Raw genomic sequence first — 15,090 nt, 5'->3', positions numbered from 1 at the left:
CTTAGTAAAGAGGGATCATATATATATATATATATATACACGTTTTAGTATATACGTATATATACACACGTATAAGTCAGAAAGCTGCTTATCTGGGCAGTAATAATAATAATAATAATAATAATAATAGCACTCCTACAGAAAGTGGTGGAGGTTCTCCATCTCTGTGTTCATCATTAGAACATCTCCAAAGTTCTCCTCTCTCATGGAGTCTAGTATTATTTAGAGTTCTCCTCAGATCAACACCTGGTTTGGTGGTAAATCAGGGCTTAATGATGGTAAATCAGGTGAGCTGCTGCTGCTGCTGCTGCTGCTGGCTGGACTGGGGAGGGAGCGTCCAGGAGAACCCTGGAGGAACCGAGCTCTGTTCTTCAGACTAGCTCACCGACAAGATCTCACTACTTTCTTTTTTTCAGAATGAGAAGCTCTTGTTTCTCCTGTTTACTGGATTCATGTTTACCTGCTTCATCTGTTCTGATGAGATCTGGAGCTTCTACAGCAGAAACTCTCTCACTGCTGAGAGACTTAGATTAATGGGATTAGCTGCTTAAATATACAGCTCTGGACAAAATGAAGAGACCACTATTCTCCTAGACCATTCTTAAATCTGCATCTCTACGTGTCTGGCAGTCGTTTTATTCCAGGAATTACTCACTGCCCCTAACACATGTGTCTATCTATCTATCTATCTATCTATCTATCTATCTATCTATCTATCTGTCTGTCTGTTTTTATATCAGTCCATCTGTGTGTATGTGTGTATGTGTGTATGTGTGTGTGCGTGTGTGTGTGTGTGGTATTCTTTACATAATAGATGTGTGTAGTTGTCATTATTAATCAGAATGTGAGACAGGGAAACAATAAAGATTCATTATTATATTATTTAAATCCAATTTGTGCTTTCTATTGTAGACACAGACAACTACACACACACACACACACACACACTTATGTGTGCAGTCCAGCAGGGTCAATTGTAATGATAATACCCCTCTCTCTGTGCGACTAGGCTATCTATAGTCAATGAATGACTGTAAATGGAATCAACTATGACCTAGAATAAAGAACCGATCTGAGCTATTGTTACTGAACACACACACACACACACACACACACACACACACACACACACATACACACACACACACACACACACACACACACACACACACACACACATAGAGACAAATACTTACACACATTTTTGTTTTTATTCAATGTTAAGACATGTAGATCAGCATCAACCTAGGCCAATATTACACACATATATTTATATAATAATAAATGTAATATATGTAACTATATAGTGCCAATCAAAAGTTTGGACACACCTGGTTGAATGTGTGCTGATCATCATCTTAAAAACATTTGATCCAAGATCTATGCTAGGGTGGTTCACACGGGTAGCAGTGAAACTGAAAGTAGGATATCGTGGATGGGGAGGGGATTGCTAGGTGGTTGCTAAGGTGTTAATGTGGTATAGCTGATGGTTGCTAACATATTGCTAGGCGGATGCTAAAGTGTTGCTATGGTATATTTGTTGGTTGCTAACATATTGCTACGGGATTGCTTAAGTGTTACTTTGGTATGGTTGGCTGATGGTTGCTAAGGAGTTGCTAGGTGGTTGCTAAGGTGTTGATATGGCATAGGAGTTGGTTGCTTTTGCTAATAATAATAATAATATATATAGTAATAATAGTTCGGTGAGCTTTTAGGGCTACAGGTTCATTCAGGACACTTTTGTCCCGATAATGTATGAAAACAAGCACAACTAGACTCTGTGTTTCCTCCTCGACTCTGGAATAGATCAGACATCTGATAGTGTTATTTTTCCCATCTAATCATAAATGTGATATCTACAGATGATATTCCACCCCGTCCTCAGTAGACACTGTGACTTTGAGCCTTAAAGCAGAGCAGCCATTGATAAATGAAGCTCAGTGTCTCCTCATTAGCGTGCTGTGGCTGTATGTGTGTGTATGTAGGCGACAGGGAGCATGTGGGGTGTGTTCCGCAGGAGGCTGGTAGATGGATTATTCCGGGCAGGAACGCTGGCCTTCAGGTCGAGGGCCAGAAGCACCCAAGTCCCTGCTTGGTTAGAATGAAAGTCCTCTATGGACCACCTCTAAAATGTGCAGAAAAGTGTTGATATTGGGACTGTACTGGATGGCAAAAGTATTGGAACACCTGCTACTTTATTGTGTCCTCTGTCCTTTTGTTGGAGTAACTGTCTCTACTGTCCAGGGTAGAATGCTTTTTACAAGATTTTGGAGGAGCATTGCTGTGAGGATGTGATTGCATCCAGTGACCAGAGCAGTAATAAGGTCAGGATGTTGGATGATCACCACTCCAAAAGTACTGGATGGAGCACCCCCACCATCCATCATTCCAGAGAACACCCTGTTCCACTGCTCCACAGCTCAATGCTGGGGGGCTTTATACCCCTCTATGTAGCCCACGTCTGGAATTATTAGGCAGCATGGTGCCAATAGGGTCATGATGTTTATCTGCTCCAGAGAGTCCTATTGTATTGGCAGTACTTCTCTACAGGGACTAGACAAGCTGTGTATGTGTGTGTGCATTTGTGCATTTGCGCTGTGTTTTAGCAATGGGTGCAACCTTAAGTAGATTGATGCATTTATTAGAAAAGGTGTCCACAAACTTTTGGACACATAGTCTATAATTTATTTTGGCACTGCCATGATCCAAAAAACGCCAAATGCTTTTATCACGATGAATAGAAATGGTCCAGAATTTTATCAGGCCAGATTTTCCCATATATCATAAAAATTGGAAAATTGAAAAATTGGAAAATTGAAAAATTGGAAAATTGAAAAATTGAAAAATTGAAAAATTATAAAAAATAAAATTGGAAGGATTTTTTAGTAAAGATTTTTTTACAGCAGATTTTCCTCATTTCTGAGCTTGTTTCTAACATTTGGTCTTGTTCTGCTCCTGTCCTTCCAGTCAGACACGGAATTCTGGGATAAGATGCAGGCGGAATGGGAGGAGCTGGCGCGGCGAAACTGGCTGGAGGATGGAGAGAGCGAAGGCTTGATTCCCCTCAACATTTCGCCCAATGAGATGGTACGCATCACCCCAACACGAGCATCAGCACCAGTCAAGGCGTGGTGGTGTTCATCACTGTCCCATCAGAGGGCGCTGTAGGGCAGCAGAATTTTCATTGCCGGCTAATGAGAAGCGTGTAGAATCGTCCAATGGGGGAGTAGCATTTTTCTCCACCATCCAATGAGAGTCGTCCATTTGCATAATTTCTAAGTGCTCGTTTTGGGCGATCATAAACACAGAAGTGATCCAGCGGCCCGTCGTTATCACTTCAAAGGTTCTAGACTCCAGATGTCAGATAATGCTTCCTTTCATCTAAAATTCTCTCTCATCTGCCCGCATTGTGTGTGTCGGAGCAGATGGCAGGCAAAAGCATTGAGGCAGTGGAGCAGCTAAGACAAAGCAGCCATGAAACCAAGCAGGCTGGAGGCAAGTTGATGCAACTAAGCATAAACTCCTCATTTCAGTGTCGCTGTAAAGGCGTAACACGTCACTGTGATTGTAGTGATATTCTTCCGAATCCTTCCAGAACCTGATCTGACGTGCGCTGGGTGTGTTTCGCATGCGGTCCTGTTGTGTTAAGGCATACGGCTTTTCTGCGCTTTCCTGAGAGGTGTTAGTTCCTGTGCCCTTCTCCTCTCCGCATGCTCTCTCAGAGCGTGATTCCACTTTCCCTGCAATATTAAAGAGCCCAGCAAGATCCAATTATCAGCATACTGCCATCCACCTCTCCAGATCTATTAAAAGATTTAAAGCAGGCCCTGTGCTTAAACTTAAGTGATGCAAAACAATGCATTATTCTTATTATTTGTATTATTATTGATAACAGTAATAACAATAGTATAGTAAAGTAATAAAACTGTATAATTATTATATTATTAAATGTAGTAGTAGTATTAATAATGCTAATAATAACCATAAGAAGAATGATATTAATAATAATCAAGAATTGTGATCCAATTCAAATGTGATTTTATTAATATATTACTAATTTTGTTTATGCAGCACTTTTTTTGTACAGCACAATCTGTATGTAAATGATTCATTAAATAAAAATAAAAGAAAATCAAAGATCAACAGTATAAGAAAACTAATTAAGCAATTGGAACAATGCAGCAATTATATATATATATATATATATATATATATATATATATATATATATATATATATATTAATTATTATGTACTATTTATGTAATATGAACAATTCATATTTATGTAAAGTGTATTATTGTAATTACTTAATTAACTCTCTTATATATAGTGCTCTTTATTTTTATAGCTCTCTTTACTTTTTTTAATAAATAAAACATAAATAAAAGTTTTTTTTAATCTAGTTTTTAGTAAAAATCTAATTTAACACATTTAAGTACTTTATAGTTATTATTCATGTTCATTTTTATGGTGTAAACACAAAATTTTTTAAAATAAAAGTTTTTAAAAAACTTTTATTAACTTTTATTAAGTTAAAACTAAAATTATAAATAAAAGTTAAAAACTATATTTGGTTATATATGAACTATAGAGTCATTGCTGGAGTTCTATATTTTGCCAATGCTACTTACAGATGCAATTAATTGACCAATAGAAATTAAAGAATATTTTTACCATATTTTAATTTACCTTTTTTTATCCTGTCTTTCCATCCAGACACACAAACATGCAATAAGAATGTGCTTAAATTGCTTTTAGAAAGCTGGGGTTAGCCATGGTACAGCACCCCTGAAGCAGAGAGGGTGGAGGGTCTTGCTCAAGAGCCCAACAGTGGCTTCTTAGCAGACATGAGTATCAAAAACAGCAGCAGCTAGTCGCCTTGTTTATAGATAACAGTGAGTCACCCAGTGTCGGAAACCACATAATCAAGCCTATTAGAGATGACTGAACACCTCCACACGGTTGGAGGAGGGTGTGTGATGAGTTAGGCCTGCAGTTAGCACCATGCTAATTAATGCTAAGCTGCTTATACCTTGCTACATGAGGTTTGCGGCTACAGTCTTTCATTACTGGTTCGCTTTTGCCCCGTCGCTCCAGCACAAAACTAAGGAAGCAGACTTTATCCACCACATATCTGTTATCTGCTGACTCTGTGGATCAGCTTCATGTTACTCGACGGTAACGGCGCTAACGCAGGGGAAATTTGCAGACTGGTATTTAAGTCTAATGCATAAAGTTGCCATATTTAAATTGCCATTATTTTTCACGTATGACCTGCATGCATATTAATGAACATTAATAAAACATTAATAAATCTCAGGATTAGCTGCCGGATTTACAAAAGTGTCACAAAAATCGGATTATTTTAATTTCAGTATTCAATATTTTAACTAATTTCAAACTTAAAAAAAAAAGTTTAGATTAATTGTTATTCTTAAAAAAAGTACTTAGAATAAAAAAAATCTTATATTTTCTCTTAAGAAAAAGAATATTCTTAAAAAGTCTGTTCTCAAATTTGATCTTTTACCTTATGACGGCTTCACACTGGTCTCAGACTGTAAGAGGTCAGAAGGTCGGCCTCTAAATTGATCGGTTTAAACGGTTGAATTACAGAATGAATGTCTAATTAAACAGGATTAAAGAGAAGACTGATCTTAAGGTACTGGAAAATAACGACGTTTTGACGTCACGCCACAGTTCTCAGATTTTCCGAGGATTTTCCGCTCAGTTTGAATCATGAATCTCAGGTTTTCCTCCATTTTACACGGATTTAACTGAATAATGGAAAATGAAAGGCTGCAGCTGCTACATACGAAAACAAAAAGGAATTACTTAAGAAAATCTTAAATAAAAAAACACAGAATATGTGAAAACTTCATAGTTTTTATATAGGAATTGAGCTTAAGAACATTCTAATTAACGTCTTAAGAAAATCTTGGGGCCCAATTTTAGCGATCTTTTGACGCACTGTCAATTGCACACAGCGTGACAGCTCAAAACGCACCAGTCTCTTAATTAATCATGGGTGTGTTTGTTTTGGGCGTAACGTGCAGTAATAAACTAATCAGTGTGTCGCTCGCCATCCCTTTAAGAGCCAGGTGAGGTCAGACTGACCTTGGCGGTATGCTGTTTCAGTGGTGTAAAGCGTGGGGGGGTGTACGAGTGTCAGGCTGCTGCACGCGCCTGTGTTGACAATTCACTGCCAAGATAGCAACGAACGCCTGACTGTTGACGAACGTCTGTCTAGGCTGTTTTCAGACAGTGGAGCTCCTCCTGTGTTTTCTATTGCCAAGATACACAGCAATACTACAGAAACTGACCTGAACACCCCTCATTTCGAGACCACCGCGCCCATCAGCGTAGATATATTCACAAGCAGCGCTGCTGTTTAAACAACGCAGGTGAAAGACGTGGAAATTAGACTGTTGATGGGAGGTAAGATAGCAATGAGCATTACGACAAGCCTTGTGCTGGGTGTAAGATTGGGCCTATTGGTCTTTGGTGATTATACTCATACTGCACATCCGAATTATTCGTCATGTACGAACAACCCTATGATTTATTCGCTCACACTGTACGACAGTAGCCGGTCTGACAGGCATGCTGCTATGTGAAATGCATCCGGTTGTCCGACTACTTACTTGGACAAACTTCAGATGATTGAGCAAAAATTTGGGCCGATCCTGAAATTCAGTCAGTTAAGACCAAGTTGGGCCTAGAAACAGGGTAAAACTGCTCAGTGAATTCCCGGCCTTAGTGTATATATCTTAATACTCTACATCAGACATCATTCTACACCTGGAATTCGGATTCCAGACCCACGGATTGGAATTCTGGTCTTCCCGGACTGAGTCTGATAGTCTGATAGGTGTATTACAGCTGGGTCGTTGTTAAGTTCTCCACATTAAATTTGGTTAATCTGCTCTGCAACCCTTCTCAAGAAAGTCCCGTTGACTCTAGCGGCAGCTGTGACGGGCAATGGGAGGACCTTACAGTATAAGATTGCTGTGAGAATTTGATTGCATTAGGCAATTAGCATCAAGTACAGATGTTAGATGATTCGTTCTGCCACTCCAACTCATTCCAAATGTATTAGATCAGGCTCCTTCATTCAAGAGGAGACAGTTGGGGGCTTCATTGACACCTAAAGCCTTTCGATGGAGTTTATCATCACCACTGGTCAACCTCTCACTTCAGCTGGATTCTCTTTGTTGGTTGCAGGGTTACTACTTCCACACGGACAACCCTTACAAAGACTGGCCCAACGCGTTCGAGGAGGGAGTCCAAAAAGGCCGCGAAGGGGACCTGAACAGTGCTGTGCTGCTGCTGGAGGCGGCCATCCTGCAGGACCCGCAAGATTCGGAGGTGTGTGTTCACTGTAGCTGCTATCGTTTCAGAGTGTAATAACGTGGCAGTTGTCCAAAACCCCAAACCCTATCAATCAGTTTTATCTCCTAGCCTCAGTTTCCCTGCCAGCTCTGTAAATCAGTACATCTGCTGCTGCTTTAATCGCTAAGCTGCCTGACCCCCCCCCCCCCCCCCCCCCACACACACACACACACCACCAGTCCTCCTCGCCTCCTCATCCCCACATCCTCCCGCTATTCTATATTTTATTCCTCCTAATGCGCTGGCATGGTTGCATATTGTGATAGATTTGCCGCTGTCTCTTTCTGAAGGCTTGGCAGGTGCTGGGGACCACACAGGCCGAGAACGAGAATGAGCAGTCAGCCATCGTCTGCCTACAGAGGTAACGGGAGAGTTCAGCTCCTTTCAGTTTAGCAACAGAGCAGCTTTTTAGAAATGCAGGTCCTTGTACTTCGCCTCATTAGCCACTTTATTAGAAACACCTACCTTCTGCTTCCGCTCTCTGGCCACTTTATTAGAAACACCTACCTTCTGCTTCCGCTCTCTGGCCACTTTATTAGAAACACCTACCTTCTGCTTCCGCACTCTGGCCACTTTATTAGAAACACCTACCTTCTGCTTCCGCTTTCTGGCCACTTTATTAGAAACACCTACCTTCTGCTTCCGCTCTCTGGCCACTTTATTAGAAACACCTACCTTCTGCTTCCGCTCTCTGGCCACTTTATCAGAAACGCCTACTTTGTGCTTCCTCTCGTTGGCCACTTTATTAGAAACACCTACCTTCTACTTCTACTCACTGGCCACTTTATTAGAAACACCTACCTTCTGCTTCCACTCATTGGCCACTTTATTAGAAACACCTACCTTCTGCTTCCGCTCTCTGGCCACTTTTTTTAGAAACACCTACCTTGTGCTTTCACTCATTGGCCACTTTATTAGAAACACCTACCTTCTGCTTCCGCTCTCTGGCCACTTTATTAGAAACACCTACCTTCTGCTTCCGCTCTCTGGCCACTTTATTAGAAACACCTACCTTCTACTTCTACTCACTGGCCACTTTATTAGAAACACCTACCTTCTGCTTCCGCTCTCTGGCCACTTTATTAGAAACACCTACCTTCTGCTTCCGCTCTCTGGCCACTTTATTAGAAACACCTACCTTCTGCTTCCACTCATTGGCCACTTTATTAGAAACACCTACCTTCTGCTTCCACTCATTGGCCACTTTATTAGAAACACCTACCTTCTGCTTCCGCTCTCTGGCCACTTTATTAGAAACACCTACCTTCTGCTTCCGCTCTCTGGCCACTTTATTAGAAACACCTACCTTCTGCTTCCGCTCATTGGCCACTTTATTAGAAACACCTACCTTCTGCTTCCGCTCTCTGGCCACTTTTTTTAGAAACACCTACCTTGTGCTTCCACTCATTGGCCACTTTATTAGAAACACCTACCTTCTGCTTCCACTCATTGGCCACTTTATTAGAAACACCTACCTTCTGCTTCCACTCATTGGCCACTTTATTAGAAACACCTACCTTCTGCTTCCGCTCTCTGGCCACTTTATTAGAAACACCTACCTTCTTCTTCCGCTCATTGGCCACTTTATTAGAAACACCTACCTTCTGCTTCCACTCATTGGCCACTTAATTAGAAACACCTACCTTGTGTTTCTGCTCATTGGCCACTTTATTAGAAACACCTACCTTCTGCTTCCGCTCTCTGGCCACTTTTTTTAGAAACACCTACCTTGTGCTTTCACTCATTGGCCACTTAATTAGAAACACCTACCTTGTGTTTCTGCTCATTGGCCACTTTATTAGAAACACCTACCTTGTGTTTCTGCTCATTGGCCACTTTATTAGAAACACCTACCTTGTGTTTCCGCTCACTGGCCACTTTATTAGAAATGCCAAGCCTAGTCTTCCATTCATTGGCCACTTTATTAGAAACACCTACCTTGTGCTTTCACTCCCTGGCCACTTTATTAGAAACACCTGCCTTATTAATTCACAATATAGGTATACAATCTCAGGCTGTGGCCCAGTTGATCAGCCCCCTTCTCCAAATTGAGACCCCTGAGCACAGCACCACGAAAATGACCCTGCATGGCAGCAGTTAAGGTTGACATCAAAGATCTCCAGCCAAGATCAGCTCTGTGGTCAGAACCTGACCCCCACACCACGAAGCTGGAGCTGCAGTGGACTCTTTTCTTTCCTGTCTCCAGGTGTCTGGAGCTGCACCCCAATAACCTGAGTGCATTGATGGCTCTGGCGGTCAGTCTGACAAACGCTGGGCAGCAGCAGGAGGCGTGTGAGGCGCTGCACCGCTGGATCAGACATAACCCAGCCTACAGGCACCTCCTGCAGGACCGCAGCCCACTGGATGGTTCTCCGCTGCCCAAACGCAGGGGATCCTCGGTTTCTCCAATCTCCAGCCTCGGATGGTACGCTACATAGAACTGTTAAAGATATGTGAGCGTGAAGAACATTAATAGTGGTGGTTCTTCTCCAATGTAAAGGTTCTTCACACACAAAGAACCTTCACAGTCACTTCTTCAAACCTATGAAAACAAAAAGAACCCTTGATAGCATCTTTATTTGTAGAAGGCATCTGAACACAACTCATATCATATGGTTTCAGTTCTGGATCTTTGAGAGCTGCCATAGAAGAACCTCTTTTGGTTCTATGAAGAACTATGTTTGAGAGTGAAGTGTGAAGAACCTTGGTAAACATTGGTAAAGAACCTTTACAGCAAGTGAATCCTTTACAAGGATCTTCACACTCACATATGCATCTCTGTTACATGCTTCTTTATGGAACCAAAAGTGGTTCTACCATGGCATTGCCAAAAGAACCATTGGAAGCCCCTTTATTTCTTACAAAAAAGCTTCACAGATATCAGGTCCAAGTCTTTTTTTATCAAACCAATGGTGACAGTGGCAGAAAAACTCCCTCAGATCAACCTTGAGAGGAACCAACACTCGAAAGAACATCCCAGTAGGGGGTCAGGGCTGATCCTGGCCTATTTTAATGGATCGGGTACTGGCTATTTTAACCCCAATGCAGTTCTGAACCACGCAAAGCTCAGAGCACCATCTGGTGTCCTCAAGATGGCACCATTAACGGACATTATTCCCAGCCGTCCGCAGTGCAGACGTTCTCGGGAGGTAAATAAAGGAGCGCAGAGTCTTCAGCAGTGTGGAGATATTTTACAGTAGAACATGAAAACAGACCATAATATCTGACCCGTTACCAGCGGGAGAACCTGGAGAACCGCTCACTCGCCTTGCTCTGTTTATAAACCAGCACTGAAGAACCCATTTGGAACTGAGTAGAGGCTAACGCTAATGCTAAGACTAATAGCTGACACAAATCCCAATCACTTCCACCCACTATAAACCAGTTATTACACCCCAGTAATAGGCTTGACTGGGCCAAGCAGCACTGGGGTGCAATTGGGGTGTTCTAAAACTTTTGACTGGTAGTGTAATTCTGATCATTCCTATTGGCCGTCGTAGCTCGACACCTTCTCACGAGGTAAAAGACAGCAGCATTTAGACAGGGTGGTGTATGTAGTGCATTCACAGAGCTTAGCTGGTGGGTTTAGCTGCAGGTTCACGGACAGACAGACAGACAGACAGACAGACAGACGAGTGCCCTTTTAAAGCTTTCTGCTGTTTCTCTATTTTCCGATTCTCTGCAGACGGCTGTCAGGCGGCTTCATGCCTGAAATAACTGTTTGACAGGATCACGTGATCAGACACGCTGTCACTGCAGACGAGCAGCAAACCCGAGCCTCTGTAGCACCTCTCAAACAGCATCCACGCTGTCAGCCCCTGCCAAGACACACAGCCACCAAAAGCTGTGTGTGTGGGTGTGTTTGTGTGTGTGTGTGTATGTGTGCCTTTCAATATTCTCAGAACATAAATATCCTGACTGTAGGAGGACCATATAGGGCTTTTGACGAAAGCGCCATGCTCTGTTTCTTGGGTACCAAAAATACACGGAATGGCCAAAAGTTTGTGGACACCCCTTCCAATGAATGCCTTCAGCTACTTTAAGTTGCACCCACTGCAGACACAGATGCACACATGGCTTGTCTAGTCCCTGTAGAGAAGTACGGCCAATACAATAGGACTCTCTTGAGCAGGTAAACATAAAACCTACTGGCACCAATAATGCCAGGCGTGGGCTAGTAGAGAGGCATAAAGCCCCCCTCCACCAGCATTGAGCTGCGGAGCAGTGGAAGAACTGTGTTCTCTGGAATGATGGACAGTGGTGGTGCTCCATCCAGAACTTTTGAAATAATGATTTTTGAGTAATGCTCTTGTTGCTGAATGCAATCAAATCCTCACAGCAATGCTGTAATGCTCCCCTGGACAGTAGAGACAACAGTTACTCCAGCAAAAGCAGGATCAGCTCTTTTCAATCCCCTTGATTTTGGAAGGAACAATGAACGAGAAGGTGTCCCAATACTTTTGTCCATGTTGTGTATTAGAAGTATTGTCATATGAGACATATGGGGAATGCCTATGACCCTGTGTGTTTGTGTGTGTGTGTATGTGTAGCTCTCAGCTGGTGGAGGTGCTGGAGCTGTATCAGGAAGCTGTCCAGCAGAACCCGGGCAGTGTTGACCCTGACCTGCAGACTGGACTGGGTGTTCTCTTCAACCTCAGCTCCGACTTTGACAAGGCCGTGGACGCCTTCAATGCCGCGCTGTCTGTACGGCCAGAGGTGAGGGCAGCCTTTGACAGCAGGGCGGTGCACGCTCCTTGTCAAAAGTTTGGGGACACCTTGCCTCCTATTGGAAGGCAGGTTAGGCTCGTCAGTGCCTTAATCCTTAAGGTATAATTAGCTTATGAGCTTGGTATGAGGAGCAGGTTTGGCCTAAATAATGGCCTAACTATTATAATGTATAGGTTAGAGCTGCCTTTTCCCTACGCTAATGTCCCCAAACATTTGATGGGCACTATTCTAAACTCAGTAGCCCAACTACCCAGTGATAACCCACCTGCTCTGTCTGTCAGGATTACCTGCTGTGGAACCGCCTGGGCGCTACCCTGGCTAACGGGGACCGCAGTGAGGAGGCTGTGGAGGCCTACACCAGAGCTCTGGAGCTACAGCCTGGCTTCATCCGCTCCAGATACAACCTGGGCATCAGCTGCATCAACCTGGGAGCGCACAGGTAACTCGCTGACTCACACAGTAGGCTGGATAGGCACCAGAATACACTGTAGGAACAAAAGTTCTCCAGCAGCTATGTGTGTTAGCCATATCATTAAAACCACCTGCCTAATATTATGTAGGTCCTCCATGTACCGGCAGAACAGCTCTGACCCATCAAGGTTGTGGATGTGGATGCCGATAAGTCTGGGAAGGGGGTTAGAAAAAGATCCCACCTAGAAATCAGCCATCCCACTGTCCACTGACCATTTAAAACGGTCAGATCAGGCCGTCCTAGCACGTTCGGCCCAAAAGCAGACCACAGGAAGTGTCCAACAGTGCTAAAATGGCATCACAGGAGCTCTTACTACAGTCAATGTCAGAGTACAGCATCTACCATCACCTGTTTTGCTTCTTCTAGGGAGGCGGTCAGCAACTTCCTGACAGCTCTGAACCAGCAGCGGAAGAACCGGAGCCACCAGGTGATGTCCAGCAGCATTTGGGCGGCCCTGCGCATCGCCCTGTCGCTCATGGACCTTCCCGAGCTGGTGCACGCTGCCAGCCTTGGGGATCTGGACCTGCTCATGAAGGCCTTCAACATGGACATATGACCTGATTCCTTCCCTCTTATAAAAGCCCACCAAATCGTGACCCGGCGATGCCGTTTTTTTAAATTAGTGAAGGCCGTGCTCCACACCGGGTGCTCTGGTGGGATTACTAGTGCAAATACAGTTATTTCTATTGCATTTATGGTATAATAGAGAACTTTAGAGGCGTGGTTACTTGCAGTTTGCACACAGGAGAATGGCAGGAACTATGTATCTATATCTTTATATCTAGAGAGGGCGAGAGAGGCAGTAAATGTGTGCGAGAGAGAAAGAGAGAGAGAGAAAGCAATGACGAGAGAGAACACAAGCACATTTCCAATAGGATTATATTCTCGAGTCCTGAGTCTAGTCTTTCTTATCGCATTATAATTTGTAATTTGAACGGTCTTTGTATACTTGAATATGAACCAAATTGACGCAGCTTGGCGGAAACACAGAGATCAGCACTTAGCGATTAATGACCTCACATTCGTCCATCTCCACAGGTCACGTTCATGCACACACACCTTTACGTCTTTGAAATGGCCGCTGCTCTAGACCCAGCCTTCACCCACTGCGCTCTCAAAACGGGTGTGTTCCAAGAAATACAATGTCAGTATCCGTAGCCTACAGTCCATCACCCCAGACAATAACCACCCTGTGAAGAACAGGACGGCTGAGGCATCTGACCATCAGCTTCTACTATAAGTGAATTAAACAGGGAACCACTGGACTACTGCTTCAGACAGGTGGTGTGTGTTCAGATATAGGGGCTCATTTCATAACAATCTCTAAAAATTATAGAATTATGGAATATTGTTGTGATTGGGTAATTTGAAAGCCATGTATCTATAAATATATATTGTATTATAATAATAATAATAATAATAATAATAATAATAATAATGATGATGATGATTATTATTAATAATAATAATAATAATAATTAAAATTCTGGATTTATTTGTAATATTTTATTGAATAAATTATATTATATATATATTTAATATATTATTATATATTAAATTCATTATAAATTAAACTAATTTTCACCCTATTTTTATTTTTTATTATTGTTATTATTATTATTATCATCATACAATTTAGTTTCTTTCTTTATTTTCTTTTCATTTTTTTCTTTACTTTTATTTATACCAAACCATGGCTTTTAAATCCATTAAAATATATTTAATAAAACACTAAATACTCAATAATTGATCACATTTACAAAATATCAAATTCACAAAATATGTATGTAAAGATGTACTTCTGATTTAACTTCTGATTTAAGAAAAATGTATAATGTGTATCACAAGAATTAAATAATTCAATTTACTAATAATTAAAAGGGAATTCCAACAATAAACAATCTGCACAATTTAGTGATTAATATGTAAACAGAGTCATCAGGGGTCGCCATGACTACAGCACAAATATAGCTGCTGTATTTACTATCCAAACCCAGCAGTGAACCAACACGTGTTACATGAGATATATATGGACTGTTGATGATGGTAAAATAATGGAAAATATGGAGAAAAAAAATTACCCAGCATATTTACATATTTGTCACTAGAAAAATCTTTTTCACTAGAAAGCCATTGTACAACAGTGTCTCAGACTTCAGGCAGCATATTTCTAACTGCTTGTGTTTAGAAACTACTTGATGTTGCTTTAAGAGATTTTGCTTAGACACCTGGTTCCATTCACCACCACTGCGAACAATTCTCAGTTCTCAATCCTGACTCTGCAGCTTTCTCCACAAAGGAGCGTTTCACGCCAAACCTCTCTGAATGACTTTGTTTACATCTTTCTGAGCGAATTCTGCATTTTGAGAACTGGGTGGAATTCCCCTTTAACACACTTGTATGTTTTTGAGAGCGCAGTAGTTCGCCTGTTGGCCACACGATGGCACTGTTGCCACACCGCACTCCACAAGCACAGTCAGTGACCCGGAGCCATGGCGC

At 42.1% G+C, this 15,090-nt stretch overlaps 1 protein-coding gene across 2 annotated transcripts in view; it reads left to right on the top strand.

Moving 5' to 3' along the window:
- pex5lb (peroxisomal biogenesis factor 5-like b) overlaps nt 1–13,957 on the top strand; it is a 55,093-nt gene extending 41,136 nt beyond the window's left edge. For both annotated transcript variants that reach the window (XM_072669289.1, XM_072669288.1), the window contains 7 exons: nt 2,968–3,087; nt 7,224–7,367; nt 7,682–7,752; nt 9,598–9,816; nt 11,942–12,107; nt 12,401–12,558; nt 12,958–13,957. In XM_072669289.1, the coding sequence (XP_072525390.1) occupies nt 2,968–3,087; nt 7,224–7,367; nt 7,682–7,752; nt 9,598–9,816; nt 11,942–12,107; nt 12,401–12,558; nt 12,958–13,147 (1,068 nt within the window). In that variant the 3' untranslated portion in view covers nt 13,148–13,957. The remainder of the gene's footprint in view (nt 1–2,967; nt 3,088–7,223; nt 7,368–7,681; nt 7,753–9,597; nt 9,817–11,941; nt 12,108–12,400; nt 12,559–12,957) is intronic.
- Nucleotides 13,958–15,090: the final 1,133 nt, after the last annotated feature.

The sequence above is a fragment of the Salminus brasiliensis genome, chromosome 23, assembly GCF_030463535.1.
Source record: "Salminus brasiliensis chromosome 23, fSalBra1.hap2, whole genome shotgun sequence".
Taxonomy (NCBI): domain Eukaryota; kingdom Metazoa; phylum Chordata; class Actinopteri; order Characiformes; family Bryconidae; genus Salminus; species Salminus brasiliensis.
The sequence above is the reverse complement of the archived record's forward strand: the minus strand, read 5'-3'. Positions and strand labels throughout refer to the sequence as shown.